The sequence below is a fragment of the Bombina bombina genome, chromosome 7 (genome assembly GCF_027579735.1).
Source record: "Bombina bombina isolate aBomBom1 chromosome 7, aBomBom1.pri, whole genome shotgun sequence".
Lineage (NCBI taxonomy): Eukaryota > Metazoa > Chordata > Amphibia > Anura > Bombinatoridae > Bombina > Bombina bombina.
The window spans coordinates 313,321,915-313,339,790 of record NC_069505.1 but is presented as its reverse complement, the minus strand read 5'-3'; the positions used below and the strand labels follow the sequence as shown (position 1 = coordinate 313,339,790).

The following is a 17,876-nucleotide window of genomic DNA, read 5'->3' as shown; positions in this document are numbered from 1 at the left end:
GATTCAAGTTGAGTGAGTTCTATCTTTTGGATTTAGCGTTAGTTTTTTTTTTTTTTGGATGGGTGTTTTATTTTTTAGAATAAGATTGTTTTGTGCAAATATCTATAATCACTTTAGGGAAATGCCCTTATCAGGGCAACTTTTTTTTTTAAGATAGTCTTTTTATTTGGGGGTGGGGGTTACTTTGGTTTTAGAATAGGGATTTTATTTTGCCAAGTATAAGAGCTAAATCACTTTAGGACAATGTCCTACAAAATGCCCTTTATATGGTATTTTCTAGAGTAGGTTTTAGTGTTAGTATAGGGTTTTTTATTTTGGGGTGGGCTTTTTTTAAGGGGACTTTAGTTTTAAGATAGGTCTTACTGTTTGTTTTTTATTTTTTATTATAACGTTAGTGTTTTTTATTTTCTGTAACTTAGGTGGTATTAGGTTAGGGGTCTGGGGGGGGGAGATAGCTGTAAGGGAATTAAATATTGTAGGGGTAGTTTGCGATGTAGGGGAAGTGTACGGGTTAAAAGGTTTGGTGGTGTTTGCAGTGGGGTATTGGCAGTTTAGGGGTTAAGATGGTTAGGGGGATTCCTAAAGAACAAAGCAACATTTTGATAACAGAAATACACTGGAAAGCTGTGTAATATTATATGTTCTATGCAGACCATAAAACTATAATTTTAGACATTATGTTTCTTTTAAACGCAGCAGAATGTTAATATGTATCAGTTTGATGTTACTGCTGCATTGGGTGGAGGACACAAACAACAGAGAGTTAAAACACAAATCATGGACTGATTATTTTAAGCCAACAATTCACTCATTTCTTTTTTTTGTTTCTATAGACACCTGATCTTCAGTGATACAATCAGTGACTGTTGTAAGAAGTCCAGAGGGGGTTGCTAACATCCTGGGTCATTACCATAGAACCCCCAACCTCATAAACCATTAGTTTGTAAGGAGATATCTTTTTCACATGGCTCTTGCGCTACTCAGGACTTAACAATGTTGTCCCTTTAAATTAAAGAGAGCCGAGCAGGGAGGTGACTTGTCGGTCAGGATTTCCTTGTGATCTTATTACTTTCCCTTTACTATTCTTGTAACTCAAGCTATCTGATCATGTTTAGAACAGGATTTAAATGACTGACAAGAATGTAAAACAGCATGTAATAAGTGGTGTACATTAGAACTGAATGGTTATGAGATGGGTACTGTAGAGTAATGTTCTTCTTGGGGCCACAATTAGATTTTATTTACACTTCACCAGGACTGGACTTGGGAAATGAAACCAGCCCTGGAAATTTTTGAAAACCAGGCCAGCACCTTTCCCCCAGCCCAGCCAACCCTGTGCCCCCCCCCCCCCCGACCATTTTACTTTTAAGCTTCCAGGAGGGGAGAGGCCTTGAATAGATGTGCTATGCTACACACAAGGCTCGCTCTGTGTCCTGATTTTGCGCTTCTGGCCACGATGTAGCCCTGTGGTGCTGGCTTTCCATTGGCCTGCCAGAGACTAATCTGGGCATTCCGGTGGACCAATCCAGCACTGGACTTCAATATTAATGTTTTTTATATTAATGTTAAAGGGACAGTATAAGCTAAAAGAATTTAAACATGTGAAAATATTTTGCATTAAAAACAGTTTATTTTGATTAAAGACTAAGGCCTAGATTTGGAGTTTGGCGGTAGAAGTGAAAACCAGCGTTAGAGGCTCCTAACGCTGGTTTTAGGCTACCGCCGGTATTTGGAGTCATTAAAAAAAGGCTCTAACGCTCACTTTTCAGCCGCGACTTTTCCATACCGCAGATCCCCTTACGTCATTTGCGTATCCTATCTTTTCAATGGGATCTTTCTAACTCCGGTATTTAGAGTCGTGTCTGAAGTGAGCGTTAGAAATCTAATGACAAAACTCCAGCCGCAGAAAAAAAGTCAGTAGTTAAGAGCTTTCTGGGCTAACGCCGGTTCATAAAGCTCTTAACTACTGTGCTCTAAAGTACACTAACACCCATAAACTACCTATGTACCCCTAAACCGAGGTTCCCCCCACATCGCTGCCACTCTATTAATTTTTTTAACCCCTAATCTGCCGACCGCCACCTACGTTATACTTATGTACCCCTAATCTGCTGCCCCTAACACCGCCGACCCCTGTATTATATTTATTAACCCCTAACCTGCCCCCCACAACGTCGCCGCCAGCTACCTACAATAATTAACCCCTAATCTGCCGACCGCAAAGCGCCACCACCTACATTATAGCTATGTACCCCTAATCTGCTGCCCCTAACACCGCCGACCCCTATATTATATTTATTAACCCCTAATCTGCCGTACTCAACGTCGCCTCCACCTGCCTACACTTATTAACCCCTAATCTGCCAACCGGACCGCACCGCTATTATAATAAAGTTATTAACCCCTAATCCGCCTCACTAATCCTATAATAAATAGTATTAACCCCTAATCTGCCCTCCCTGACATCGCCGACACCTAACTTCAAACATTAACCCCTAATCTGCCGACCGGAGCTCACCGCTATTCTAATAAATGTATTAACCCCTAAAGCTAAGTCTAACCCTAACACTAACACCCCCCTAAGTTAAATATAATTTTTATCTAATTAAATAAATTAACTCTTATTAAATAAATTATTCCTATTTAAAGCTAAATACTTACCTGTAAAATAAATCCTAATATAGCTACAATATAAATTATAATTATATTATAGCTATTTTAGGATTAATATTTATTTTACAGGTAACTTTGTATTTATTTTAACCAGGTACAATATCTATTAAATAGTTAAGAACTATTTAATAGCTACCTAGTTAAAATAATTACAAAATTACCTGTAAAATAAATCCTAACCTAAGTTACAATTAAACCTAACACTACACTATCAATAAATTAATTACATAAAATACCTACAATTACCTACAATTAAACCTAACACTACACTATCAATAAATTAATTAAATACAATACCTACAAATAACTACAATGAAATAAACTAACTAAAGTACAAAAAATAAAAAAGAACTAAGTTACAAAAAATAAAAAAATATTTACAAACATAAGCAAAATATTACAACAATTTTAAACTAATTACACCTACTCTAAGCCCCCTAATAAAATAACAAAGCCCCCCAAAATAAAAAAATGCCCTACCCTATTCTAAATTACTAAAGTTCAAAGCTCTTTTACCTTACCAGCCCTGAACAGGGCCCTTTGCGGGGCATGCCCCAAGAAGTTCAGCTCTTTTGCCTGTAAAAAAAACCATACAATACCCCCCCCCAACATTACAACCCACCACCCACATACCCCTAATCTAACCCAAACCCCCCTTAAATAAACCTAACACTAAGACCCTGAAGATCTTCCTACCTTATCTTCACCATACCAGGTTCACCGATCGATCCAGAAGAGCTTCTCCGATGTCCTGATCCAAGCCCAAGCGGGGGGCTGAAGAGGTCCATGATCCGGCTGAAGTCATCATCCAAGCGGGCACTGAATAGGTCCATGATCCGGATGAAGTCTTCATCCAAGCGGGAGCTGAAGAGGTCCATGATCCGGATGAAGTCTTCTATCAACGGCATCTTCAATCTTCTTTCTTCGGGAGCCATCATCTTCCATCCGATGCGGAACATCCTCTTCTCCCGATGCCTACTAGCCAAATGACGGTTCCTTTAAATGACGTCATCCAAGATGGCGTCCCTCGAATTCAGATTGGCTGATAGGATTCTATCAGCCAATCGGAATTAATGTAGGAATATTCTGATTTGCTGATGGAATCAGCCAATCAGAATCAAGTTCAATCCGATTGGCTGATCCAATCAGCCAATCAGATTGAGCTCGCATTCTATTGGCTGATCGGAACAGCCAATAGAATGCGAGCTCAATCTAATTGGCTGATTGGATCAGCCAATCGGATTGAACTTGATTCTGATTGGCTGATTCCATCAGCCAATCAGAATATTCCTACCTTAATTCTGATTGGCTGATAGAATCCTATCAGCCAATCGGAATTCGAGGGACGCCATCTTGGATGACGTCATTTAAAGGAACCGTCATTCGGCTAGTAGGCGTCGGGAGAAGAGGATGTTCCGCGTCGGATGGAAGATGATGACTCCCGAAGAAAGAAGATTGAAGATGCCGTTGATAGAAGACTTCATCCGGATCATGGACCTCTTCAGCCCCCCGCTTGGGCTTGGATCAGGACATCGGAGGAGCTCTTCTGGATCGATCGGTGAACCTGGTATGGTGAAGATAAGGTAGGAAGATCTTCAGGGGCTTAGTGTTAGGTTTATTTAAGGGGGGTTTGGGTTAGATTAGGGGTATGTGGGTGGTGGGTTGTAATGTTGGGGGGGGTATTGTATGTTTTTTTTTACAGGCAAAAGAGCTGAACTTCTTGGGGCATGCCCCGCAAAGGGCCCTGTTCAGGGCTGGTAAGGTAAAAGAGCTTTGAACTTTAGTAATTTAGAATAGGGTAGGGCATTTTTTTATTTTGGGGAGCTTTGTTATTTTATTAGGGGCTTAGAGTAGGTGTAATTAGTTTAAAATTGTTGTAATATTTTTCTTATGTTTGTAAATATTTTTTTATTTTTTGTAACTTAGTTCTTTTTTATTTTTTGTACTTTAGTTAGTTTATTTCATTGTAGTTATTTGTAGGTATTGTATTTAATTAATTTATTGATAGTGTAGTGTTAGGTTTAATTGTAGGTAATTGTAGGTATTTTATTTAATTTATTTATTGATAGTGTAGTGTTAGGTTTAATTGTAACTTAGGTTAGGATTTATTTTACAGGTAATTTTGTAATTATTTTAACTAGGTAGCTATTAAATAGTTCTTAACTATTTAATAGCTATTGTACCTGGTTAAAATAAATACAAAGTTACCTGTAAAATAAATATAAATCTTAAAATAGCTATAATATAATTATAATTTATATTGTAGCTATATTAGGATTTATTTTACAGGTAAGTATTTAGCTTTAAATAGGAATAATTTATTTAATAAGAGTTAATTTATTTCGTTAGATTAAAATTATATTTAATTTAGGGGGGTGTTAGTGTTAGGGTTAGACTTAGCTTTAGGGGTTAATACATTTATTAGAATAGCGGTGAGCTCCAGTCGGCAGATTAGGGGTTAATAATTGAAGTTAGGTGTCGGCGATGTTAGGGAGGGCAGATTAAGGGTTAATACTATTTATTATAGGGTTAGTGAGGCGGATTAGGGGTTAATAACTTTATAATAATAGCGGTGCGGTGCAGTCGGCAGATTAGGGGTTAATAAGTGTAGGCAGGTGGAGGCAACGTTGTGGGGGGGCAGATTAGGGGTTAATAAATATAATATAGGGGTCGGCAGTGTTAGGGGCAGCAGATTAGGGGTACATAGGGATAATGTAAGTAGCGACGGTTTACGGAGCGGCAGATTAGGGGTTAATAATAATATGCAGGGGTCAGCGATAGCGGGGGCGGCAGAATAGGGGTTAATAAGTGTAAGGTTAGGGGTGTTTAGACTCGGGGTACATGTTAGAGTGTTAGGTGCAGACGTAGGAAGTGTTTCCCCATAGGAAACAATGGGGCTGCGTTAGGAGCTGAACGCGGCTTTTTTGCAGGTGTTAGGTTTTTTTTCAGCTCAAACAGCCCCATTGTTTCCTATGGGGGAATCGTGCACGAGCACGTTTTTGAGGCTGGCCGCGTCCGTAAGCAACTCTGGTATCGAGAGTTGCAGTTGCGTTAAATATGCTCTACGCTCCTTTTTTGGAGCCTAACGCAGCCATTCTGTGGACTCTCAATACCAGAGTTAATTTAAAGGTGCGGCCAGAAAAAAGCCAGTGTTAGCTACGCGGGTCGTTACCGACAAAACTCTAAATCTAACCATAATAGATGTCGCGAATAGTTCGCCGGCGAATAGTTCCCGGCGAACATAGCTTGTTCGCGTTTGTCGCGGCGGGCTAACATATGCCATGTTTGGTCGGCCCCCTATTCGTCATCATTGAGTAAACTTTGACCCTTTACCTCACAGTCAGCAGACACATTCCATCCAATCAGCAGCAGACCCTCCCTCCCAGACCCTCCCACCTCTTGGACAGCATCCATTTTAGATTCATTTGGAAGCTGCATTCTTAGTGAGAGGAGGGACAGTGTAGCTGCTGATGATTTAATAGGGAAATCGATAGCTAGGCTAGTGTATTCAGTGTCCACTACAGTCCTGAAGGACTCATCTGATCTCTGCTGTAAGGACAGCACCCCAAAAAGCACTTTTTAGGGCTAGAACATCAGTCTGCTTTTTTTTTTTTCCCTGTGTAATCTAATTGCAGTTGCCTGCCTGCCAGCGTGTGTTTCAGGCTCACAGCATATATTGTGCCCACTTGCCCAGTGCCACCACTCATATCCGGTGTAACAGTAGTGTACATTTAAAAAAAAAAACAACACTTTTTTGACTGTGAAATAATAGCAGACAGCTGCCAGTACCCAAGATGGCCACCAATAAGGCAGATGGGGAGGGTTAGAGAGCTGCTTTGGGGGGATCAGGGAGGTTGGGGGCTAAGGGGGGATGCTACACCACAGCATATGTAAATATGCTAAAAATATTTGAAAAAAATTAAAAACCTTTTATTTTAGTACTGGCAGACTTTCTGCCAGTACTTAAGATGGCGGGGACAATTGTGGGGTGGGGGAGGGAAGGGAGCTGTTTGGGAGGGATCAGGGGGTCTGATGTGTCAGGTGGGAGGCTGATCTCTACACTAAAGCTAAAATTAAGGCTGCAAGCTCCCTACAAACTACCTAATTAACCCCTTCACTGCTAGCCATAATACACGTGTGATGCGCAGCAGCATTTAGCGGCCTTCTAATTACCAGAAAGCAATGCCAAAGTCATATATGTCTGCTATTTCTGAACAAAGGGGATCCCAGAGAAGCATTTACAACCATTTGTGCCATAATTGCACAAGCTGTTTGTAAATAATTTCAGTGAGAAACCTAAAATTGCGAAACAATTTAAGTTTTTTTTAAATTTGATCGCATTTGGCGATGAAATGGTGGCATTAAATATACCAAAATGGGCCTAGATCAATACTTTGGGTTGTCTACTACACTACACTTAAGCTAAAATTAACTCTACAAGCTCCCTACATGCTCCCTAATTAACCTCTTCACTGCTGGGCATAAAACATGTGTGGTGCGCAGTGGCATTTAGCAGTCTTCTAATTTCCAAAAAGCAACGCCAAAGCCATATAAGTGTGCTATTTCTGAACAAAGGGGATCCCAGAGAAGCATTTACAAGCATTTATGCCATAATTGCATAAGTTGTTTGTAAATAATTTCTGTGAGAAACCTAAAGATTGTGAAAAAGTGAACAATTTTTTTTTATTTGATCGCATTTGGCGGTGAAATGGTGGAATGAAATATACCAAAATGGGCCTAGATCAATACTTTGGGATGTCTTCTAAAAAAATATATATACATGTCAAGGGATATTCAGGTATTCCTGACAGATATCAGTGTCCCAATGTAACTAGCGCTAATTTTGAAAAAAGTGGTTTGGAAATAGCAAAGTGCTACTTGTATTTATTTCCCTATAACTTGCAAAAAAAGCAAAGAACATGCAGACATTGGGTATTTCTAAACTCAGGACAAAATTTAGAAACTATTTAGCATGGTTGTTTTTTGGTGGTTGTAGATGTGTAACAGATTTTGGGGGTCAAAGTTAGAAAAAGTGTGTTATTTTCCATTTTTTCCTCATATTTTATAATGTTAGGTGATTTATGCCCTTTATGGCTTAAAACCAGACTCTGCATATGTAATTTTCCATGCGAGTTTTGCCATGGATCCCCCTCCGGCATGCCACAGTCCAGGTGTTAGTGCCCTTGAAACAACTTTTCCATCACTATTGTGGCCAGAAAGAGTCCCTGTGGGATTTAAAATTCGTGTGCCTATTGAAGTCTATGGCGGTTCGCCCGGTTCGCCCGTTCGCGAACTTTTGCGGAAGTTCGCGTTCACCTTTTTTTTATGTTCGTTACATCACTATAGATGAACATAAGGCCCAGTTGTACTCACAGATTTACTTTAAGAACTTATTGCTCATTGGCTGATAAGCAGAACTTCAACTTTTTTATTGATTCTTAGTAAAATACCCCACAAACAAACAGCAAATCTCATTATTTTGTTTTCTCAGAATAGTAACATCCATTTTACAAAAAGTTGCAATGGGTTTTTTTTTAAATTGCCTTCCTTTACATGCAACAAAGAGCAATGGAGAATACAATGATCCTTTAAAAGACCACAAATTACAGTAGAATTGAATAATTGACAAACACACAATAAAAATGACTATGCAACGGCACTTGGTTTCAAATTGAAATGAGAAGCAGAATATTTTCTGGCAAATGTCATAGGTATTCCATTTTCTTCCACCTGTATCATGTGACAACCAGCAGCGAATCTCAAAATACATATATATTGTGCACTCTTGCACATGCTCAGTAGGAGTTGGAGATTGTGCTTAAAAAAAATTGCACATTTGATAATGAAGTATATCGGAAAGTTTGTTTAATTAGCGCAATTTATCTGAATCATGAAAATTTAATTTTAACTTTGTTGGCCCTTTAACAGATCTCTTTTTTGAGGACCTAACTTTTTAGTATCATACAACGTCCTGATAACAATTCACCTTCCAAGAGACCAATAGTGTCTATGCTCAGCAGAATATACATTTCATAGGATTAAGTTAACAGGAGGCTGATGATATGTAACCAGCTAACAATATACTGATGGTATACTATGCATAACTGCTGTAGGCTCCTCCCCCATAAATCATAAACACAGTAGTGCAGCTGTGTTAGCTGCCATACAACTGCTTGCATTTCGGATGAAAATTTCATTCTGAATATTCCGGAAAACACACTCGGTTATCAGGACCTGCACTAACTTGAGTACAGGTCCGGGGAGCCGAGCGCAAAAAGCATCCTGGTATCGCTGCCAGTGATTTGGCAAGAAGAGTATCGGTTTAGCACGAGTGCGTTAAGGTAAGTATTAACCCTTTTAAAAATTAAGAGGATGAATGAATATTGATGATTTTCATTAGTATTTTTAGATTTTCTTTAAGTTTGTTTGTACATTGATTTGGATATTTATTTAGTTAAATCCGATTTGTATTTGTGACAAAAGAAATGAAAAGGTCTGCTGCATACACATCAGTGTTGACATGTATTTCTCTTTGCAATAAAAATGTTCTGTAACTGGATTAGTGAAAGGAAGATAAAGGCACATTGGGCTCCATGTACGAAGCAGCGAAAGCTGCTCCGGAGCCTTTGCGGGGCAGGTTCGCATATGCGAGCCTTCTTCTCGCAATGTAAGAAGCAGCGGTCATTAGACCGCTGCTTCCTACACCCTACGCCACCTCTTAGGTGGCAAAGCAAAATCACGCTCGCTCTTGGTGATTGACAGCCCCTTCAGTCTCGTGATTGGTCGCGCGATTGAAGGGGCGGGCCTTACACACTCCGATTAGTGTGTAATGATACATACGGGCAAGCGGATCAACAGATCCGCTGCCCGTGTGTAGCGAAGGCTGGCGGACAGCTTCGCGAGCTAAGAAGCTGTCCACCCGCCGCTTAGTACATGGCGCCCATTGTACCCACAAGTATACAAAACACCAACCTTCTGTGGTTCATGAGTAATTCTCTGTGGAGCTCCTGGTGACTTCTGGATGCCTTTACGGGGTTAAGGAGTTTCTTGGGCTGAATAAGTTCAGTGTTTCCTTCAAGATAGTCAGGCTGGGACAAAATGCTTCCAAAATCAGATGGCTCCCTCTGCAGCTCTGAATACATAGAAGCTGTGAACAAACCAAAGTCAGAATTAATTCACATGCTGCTACTCACTTGGGTAGGTTAGTTAAAGAGACAGTAAAGTCAAAATTAAACTTTCACGATTCAGATAGAACATGCAATTTTAAGCAACTTTTCAATTTACTTATAATATCAATTTTGCTTAGTTCTCCTGGTATCCTTTGTTAAAGAGTAATCCTAGGTGAGCTTAAAAGTGTACACGTGTCCTTAGCCATCAGCAAAGTGTTTGCAAAAATGCTTAAAACAATGTTATTCATAGTTGCAAGCTCTACTAGTGTCTGTAGCATTATTTGGCAGCTATGTATGTAGCTATGTATAACATTGCTATAAACATTGTTGCACAGACTCCTGCCAGATGGCTAAAGACACGTGCACGCTCCTGAGCTCAACTATGATTACGCTTTAGCGAACAATACCAATCAGATTGAGCTCGCATTCTGTTGGCTGATCGGAACAGCCAATAGAATGCGAGCTCAATCTGATTGGCTGATTGGATCAGCCAATCTGATTGAACTTGAATCAGATTTTTCCTACCTTAATTCCGATTGGCTGATAGAATCCTATCAGCCAATCGGAATTCGAGGTACGCCATCTTGGATGACGTCCCTTAAAGGAACCTTCATTCTGTTTTAGGACGTCGGAAGAAGAGGATGGATACGCGCTGGAGGTCTTCAAGATGGAGCCGGTCGTCATCGGATGGAAGAACATAGAAGATGCGGCTTGGATGAAGATGTTTGCCGGTCCGGATCTACTCTTCTGCCCGGATAGGATGAAGACTTCTGCCCAAAGATGGAGTTCTTCAGCCGCCGCTTGGATCAAGACTTCAGCCGGAGGATGGACGTCACTCTTCAGCCCCCGCTTGGGCTTGGATGAAGACTTCGGAGGCTCTTCTGGATCGATTGGTGAACCCGGTGTGGTGAAGACAAGGTAGGGAGATCTTCAGGGGCTTAGTGTTAGGTTTATTTAAGGGGGGTTTGGGTTAGATTAGGGGTATGTGGGTGGTGGGTTGTAATGTTGGGGGGGGGTATTGTATGTTTTTTTTACAGGCAAAAGAGCTGAAATATTTGGGGCATGCCCCGCAAAGGGCCCTTTTAAGGGCTGGTAAGGTAAAAGAGCTTTTCTATTTTTATTTTAGAATAGGGTAGGACATTTTTTTATTTTGGGGGTCTTTGTTATTTTATTAGAGGGCTTAGAGTAGGTGTAATTAGCTTAAAATTGTTGTAATATTTTTCTAATGTTTGTAAATATTTTTTTATTTTTTGTAACTTAGTTCTTTTTTATTTTTTGTACTTTAGTTAGTTTATTTAATTGTATTTATTTGTAGGTATTTGTATTTAATTAATTTATTGATAGTGTAGTGTTAGATTTAATTGTAGATAATTGTAGGTATTTTATTTAATTAATTTATTGATAGTGTAGTGTTAGGTTTAATTGTAACTTAGGTTAGGATTTATTTTCCAGGTAATTTTGTAATTATTTTAACTAGGTAGCTATTAAATAGTTATTAACTATTTAATAGCTATTGTACCTGGTTAAAATAATTACAAAGTTGCCTGTAAAATAAATATTAATCCTAAAATAGCTAGAATATAATTATAATTTATATTGTAGCTATATTAGGGTTTATTTTACAGGTAAGTATTTAGCTTTAAATAGGAATAGTTTATTTAAGAGTTAATTTATTTCGTTAGATTTAAATTATATTTAACTTAGGGGGGTGTTAGTGTTAAGGTTAGACTTAGCTTTAGGGGTTAATACATTTATTATAGTAGCGGTGAGGTCCAGTCGGCAGATTAGGGGTTAATACTTGAAGTTAGGTGTCGGTGAGGTTAGGGAGGGCAGATTAGGGGTTAATACTATTTATTATAGGGTTATTGAGGCGGGAGTGAGGCGGATTAGGGGTTAATAACTTTATTATAGTAGCGGCGAGGTCCGGTCAGCAGATTAGGGGTTAATAAGTGTAGGTAGGTGTCGGCGACGTTGAGGGGGGCAGATTAGGGGTTAATAAATATTATGTAGGGGTCGGCGGTGTTAGGGGCAGCAGATTAGGGGTACATAAGTATAACGTAGGTGGCGGCGGTGTGCGGTCGGCAGATTAGGGGTTAAACAAATTTATTATAGTGGCGGCGATGTGGGTTTAGGGGTGCATAGGTAGTTTATGGGTGTTAGTGTACTTTAGAGCACCGTAGTTAAGAGCTTTAAGAACCGGCGTTAGCCCAGAAAGCTCTTAACTCCTGTTTTTTTTCTGCGGCTGGAGTTTTGTCGTTAGATTTCTAACGCTCACTTCAGCCAAGACTCTAAATACCAGCGTTAGAAAGATCCCATTGAAAAGATAGGATACGCAAATGGCATAGGGGGATCTGCGGTATGGAAAAGTTGCGGCTCCAAAGTGAGCGCTAGACCCTTTAATGACTGACTCCAAATGCCAGCGGGCGGTAAAAACGCTGGTTTTGACGGCTACCGCAAAACTCTAAATCTAGGCGTATATTAGTTAATAAAATATGCTTTATTCAATAGTTTAAGGTTTAAAGGCAATCAATTTGAAACAGATTTGCAATTCTAGAGTTCCAAACATTTAAGGGCAAGATTACAAGTGGAGCGCAAACAATACCAGTGCAGGCTAATGTTTACAATTTGAGTGCAATGCGAATGCAAGCTCGCGTTCACATTGCTGGGAAGCATAGCCCTCACGAGAGTGTGCTTCAATAGGCTCCAATGGGAGCCTCGTCCTCATGCCTTGAGACATTTTCTAACACCTCACACCTGCCACTTTTAACCCTGCCTAGTGCTACTTTTTTTATAAAAAATATAAAAGACCCTTATTTTGGGGACATTTGAGACACTTTTAGAAAATTAACCATAGATCTGATCTCTGGATAATTTTCTGAGTGCTAATTGCTACCGCAAGCTCCCGGTAGCAATAACCAGCCACTTGTAATGGCTGGTTATTTATCGCGCGCCCACAGACAGGCAAATTTGCTCATTTGTGGCTACACAATATTTAGCAATAATTAGCACCCAACTTGTAATCCAAGCCCTAAATAGGCCATAGTAGCTAAAAAAAAACCCATAGATTGGGTGCAGGTGCAGTTCATTAAAGGGACAGTCAACACAAGAATTTTTATTGTTTAAAAAGATAGATAATCCCTTTATTACCCATTCCCCAGTTTTGCATAACCAACACAGTTATAATAATACACATTTTACCTCTGTGATTACCTTTTATCTAAGCCTCTGCAAACTGTCCCCTTATTTCAGTTCTTTTGACAGACTTGCATTTTAGCCAATCACTGCTCACGCCAGGGTAACTTCACGTGCATGAACTCAATTTTATCTATATGAAACACATGAACTAATGTCCTCTAGTGGTCAAAATGCATTCAGATTAGAGGCAGTCTTCGAGGTCTAAGAAATTAGCATATGAACCTCCTAGAATTAGCTTTCAACTAAGAATACCAAGGGAACAAAGCAAAATTGGTGATAAAAGTAAATTGCAAAGTTGTTTAAAATTACATTCGCTATTTAAATCATGAAAGGTTTATTTGGACTTGACTGCCCCTTTAAATATAGCAATATCAGTATATTCTACAAACAGTATCTGAATTATTGCACTATTGTCAGCAAAACACATAGTTAAAGTTAGCTCCAAAGGAGCAATGTACTACTGGGACCTATATGCCCATGACAAGATATTTTTATATATATATATATATATATATATATATATATATATATATATATATATATATATAGCCACCAATTAGCAGCTAGCTCACAGTAATGCATTACTATTCCTGAGCCTACCTCGGTATTGCAACAAAGCACATAAAGAGAACAAAGCAAATTTGATAATAGAAGTAAATTAAAAAGTTGTTTACAAATCTATGCTCTATTTGAATCATGAAAACAAAAATTGGGTTTCATGTCCCTTTAGTGACTGCATCAGTCCCACTGTGCTACAATCTTTACAACATGTTCAAGTTTGACTACACTTAAGAATAAATTGTGCAGTTTTACATACGGGGTGACCCTCTTCTACCTACAAAAGTGCACTGCAAAATATTTAAAAGCATTCACCTAAAGGGCTAGATTATAAGTAGAGCGTTAAATGATCACGCGCCCGCAAAAGGGCGATAAATAACCAGCCATTACAAGCTGTAGCGGATCCGCTCGACCTCGCTAAATGCTGACAACATATGCTTGTGCAATGCTGCCCCTGCTCACTGCCGGCCAATCAGCAGCTAGCAGGGGGGGTATCAATCATCCCGTCTGTTGGCATCAGAACGAGGCACCTATTGGAGCCTATCAAAGAGCACTTTCATGAGCGCAATGCATCCTAGCAATGCAAACAATTGCGCTTTACTTGTAATACCAGCGCACATTAGCGTGTGCTGGTATTACTCAGTGGAGCGTTAATATTGTTTGTCCATAAGCGATATTTAGCGCTCCACTTGTAAACGAAAACTTAGGCTGCTTGCCTTCGCAAATTAATGTTTATAACAAATTGTAGCCAATATGATATTGTTATAATAACGTATGCATTATTCAATCTGCAAAACTACTGATTACACAAGTTATTATAAACATATTAATTAGTTTTGCAGATTGCATGATGGTTGCATTGTCTGCATAAGTTATAATATTCATGGCTGGCAGGCTCCATAACGAGTTTCAATAATGTTAAACCATTAAGTAATTCAATTTGCAAATGCAGACTGCAGTCAATCCATGTCATGATCTATGTTAACTTGTAGCCAGGCAGACATCATGCAATCTGCAAAAGTAATGGTAACCCCTTTCTTCCGGTACAATAGTGATCACATTGGAACAAAATTCAGATGTAAACATGATTAGTAAAAATGAAATCACATGATTTTCAATGCGATCTTGTGATTTCAAGGCCAGATCGGATAACGGGGGACTACCTACGCTGCTAGGCACGCCCACCAGGCCGATCCTTGCCTACGTCAAAAGGGGGAAGATACAGGACTCAGTATATGGTAGAACATTCCATGCCGTCCTAATGGCGATAAAGCCCAGCATTGTTAGGACTGCATGGAACGTCCTAAAGGTGTCAAAGGGTTAATAAGCAATCTGCATTTTTTCAGAAAACAGTCAAGCTTCAAAATAACTTCTATTTATTCTAGTCTGACTGAACAGTAAGTTCTCCATTCTTCTCAATTAAAAAAAAAAATCTGTGTCCAGTGTCCACTAGTAGTGCTAGTCTAGTCTAGTACTGTATGACTGTGTCTATATCCAATCCAGAACATTCAGCTCAATACAGTGTCCATTGTCAACACACTAATTATTCAATTAACACTAAACATCTGAAGTCAAGTGATTCCCCAGTCCCCACATGACAACATAACCCAAGTCCAGAGTAGTCCCAAACCCACTCAGTGACGATTGTGTATAAAATAAAATCCCAGTTAAAAATCCACAGTGTGACAGCACATTCTGATTCACAAGAACAGTCCTCTCACATGTCCAGACCTCGGTCCACCGCCACTGTCTACTCCTATCCCAAAGTCATACACTGTCCGTATTTAAAACGGTGCTTGGCCTGCTGCACACCCTCCTCCATGCTCCAAAGGTCAGTTAAGTGCGCTCACACCACCAGGCCCCTACCTCCACCAAAGTCATGCAGCACTGCTGCTGCCAACAAGGCCACTACTGCATTGCTGCCCCAGAGTCTCACATAGACAGTAATTCTTCGTTTCTGGCCTCCTCTACACACTGCTTCAGACACGGAGGCCTATCTATCAAGTTTCGAATGGAGCTTGAGGCCCCGTGTTTCTGGCGAGCCTACAGGCTCGCCAGAAACACCAGTTATGAAGCAGTGGTCTAAAGACCACTGCTCCATAACCCTGTCCATCTGCTCTGATGATGCGGACAGGAATCACCGGAATTCAACCTGACCGAGTACGATCGGGTTGATTGACACCCCCCTGCTGGAGGCTGATTGGCCGTGAGTCTGCAGGGGGCGGCGTTGCACCAGCAGCTCTTGTGAGCTGCTGGTGCAATGCTGAATACGGAGAGCATATTCAGCAATGTCTGTCAGACCTGATCCGCACTGTTGGATCAGGTCCGACAGACATTTGTTAAATATGCCTCAATGTCTCACTCCCTCACCCTACTCCACCCTCTGCCTCCATCTTATCCAACCACGCCTTGCATGCGACCATGTTTCCAGAGTTCCTACTCTTTGGATATGGGCAGGTTGGCAACACTAATTTAAAAGGACATGAAAGCCAGAATTAAACTTCCATGATTCATCTACAGAGTGCAATTTACCTCCATTATATAAAAAAAAAAAGTATTTTAATATGCACACTTTCTGAGGCACCAACCAGGAATTTTGATCTAATCATGAACACCCACTGGAGTCACTTTTTAATGCCAATTTGCCACCAGGTTTCAGTATTTCAACTGGCTGTCCAAAAAAAATTTTTAGAAAATTATGGACAATTAAAGGAACACTAAAGTCAAAATTAAACATTCATGAATGAGGTACAGCATGTAGTTTTCAGAGACTTTGGAATTTACTTCTGTTATCAAATTTTGCACATTCTTTTTATAAACAAACTTTCTGAGGCACCAACCTCTACTGAGCATGTGCACAAGTTCACAGGATATACATATAATAGTCTGTAATTGGCTGATGGCTGTCACATGATACAGGGAACCAGCAAATGGGGAAAAGGAAATTTGTCAGAAAAAAATCTACTGCTTATTTGAAATCCAGAGTAAGTGTTATTGCATTGTCTTTTTATTATGCACTATGCAAGTGTACTGTATTTAGTGGTTCTATAACAAATGGAGACTGATCTGAATCTGGTTATTGCACATGGATGATGTGCTACATGGCTTTATGTTTGATCAGAAATTGGATATGGTAATATAATTGCACAGAGGCTGTTGACAATGGGGTCTAATCTGACATTTGACCATGACACCCATATCTTTTTTTCTGATCACCTGCTGGTCGTCCAGTATTTTTTTTTTTTTTTAGAATAATCGGCAACCCTACCTCCTTCCCCCATAAAAACAACAACTTATCATTGCAATAATCCAAATGCACTGATACATTTTTTTATAGTTTACTTCCCATTAAGTGTATCAGTGAGAACATTCAGTCCTAAAACAGCTCTGTTTTATGCAGAATTTTCCCTTAAAGGGGAGGTATGATGACCCTTTGCTTAGGACACATTTTCTGTGCTTTCTATGTCCCAAAAAGCTTTGAAAAGATCATTTGCATTTCTATTAAAAGAGAGAATCAGACAAAGTCTACAGAGAGCACTTCTAATTAAAAAAAAAATCTAAATAAAGGCTGTTAACAAGATTCAGGTCAGGCTTCCAAACATTAGCTGCACAAATATAGCTTTAGGCTCTGGGCTAGATTCAGTAAGATTAGTCAGGAAAGTTTGGCACCTACTGACTAGAACTAGCCAGTAACACTCAGATAAGGCCACACATATGCTCCATGAAGATCTTTCTGAGTTAAAGGAACATAAAACCTACATTTTTTCCCTTCATGATTCAAATAAAACATGCAATTTTAACCCTTTGAGGTCTATTTATCAAATGTCTGTCGGACCTGATTCGACGGTGTGGATCAGGTCCGACAGATATCGCTGAATGTGGAGAGCAATACGCTCTCCGTATTCAGCATTGCACAAGCAGCTGGGGCAACGCCGCCCCCTGCAGACTCGTGGCCAATCGGCAGCCAGCAGGGGGTTGTCAATCAACCTGATCATATCTTTACTCGGGAGGTACCTTCTCTCCAAGCAGTGTAACTCAAAGGTGGATTCGCTTTTAATTGTCGGAGAAGACCACAAACTTCACACATTAGACCATTTTAATTGTGCACTCCAGGTATATCGCTAGGGGGTCGGGAGTGTAATAGGTAAACCCGCACCTGCTGGCTTCTCCTGCGACAGATCGTCCTTTTACCGTTTTCAAGGCGGTATGTATACTCGAGAAGAAACAGTCACAGGGTATGATATTTCTGCATACGCTGGGAGAAAGTCAGCTGTATATTGT

The 17,876-nt window shown here is 39.9% G+C and overlaps 1 protein-coding gene across 3 annotated transcripts in view; it reads right to left on the bottom strand.

The window, feature by feature from the left end:
* Positions 1-17,876, bottom strand: part of FAM107A (family with sequence similarity 107 member A) — a 155,973-nt gene that overhangs the window by 32,345 nt on the left and 105,752 nt on the right. For all 3 annotated transcript variants that reach the window (XM_053720941.1, XM_053720942.1, XM_053720940.1), the window contains exon 2: positions 9,646-9,820. In XM_053720941.1, coding sequence (XP_053576916.1) covers positions 9,646-9,815 — 170 coding nt within the window. In that variant the 5' untranslated portion in view covers positions 9,816-9,820. The remainder of the gene's footprint in view (positions 1-9,645; positions 9,821-17,876) is intronic.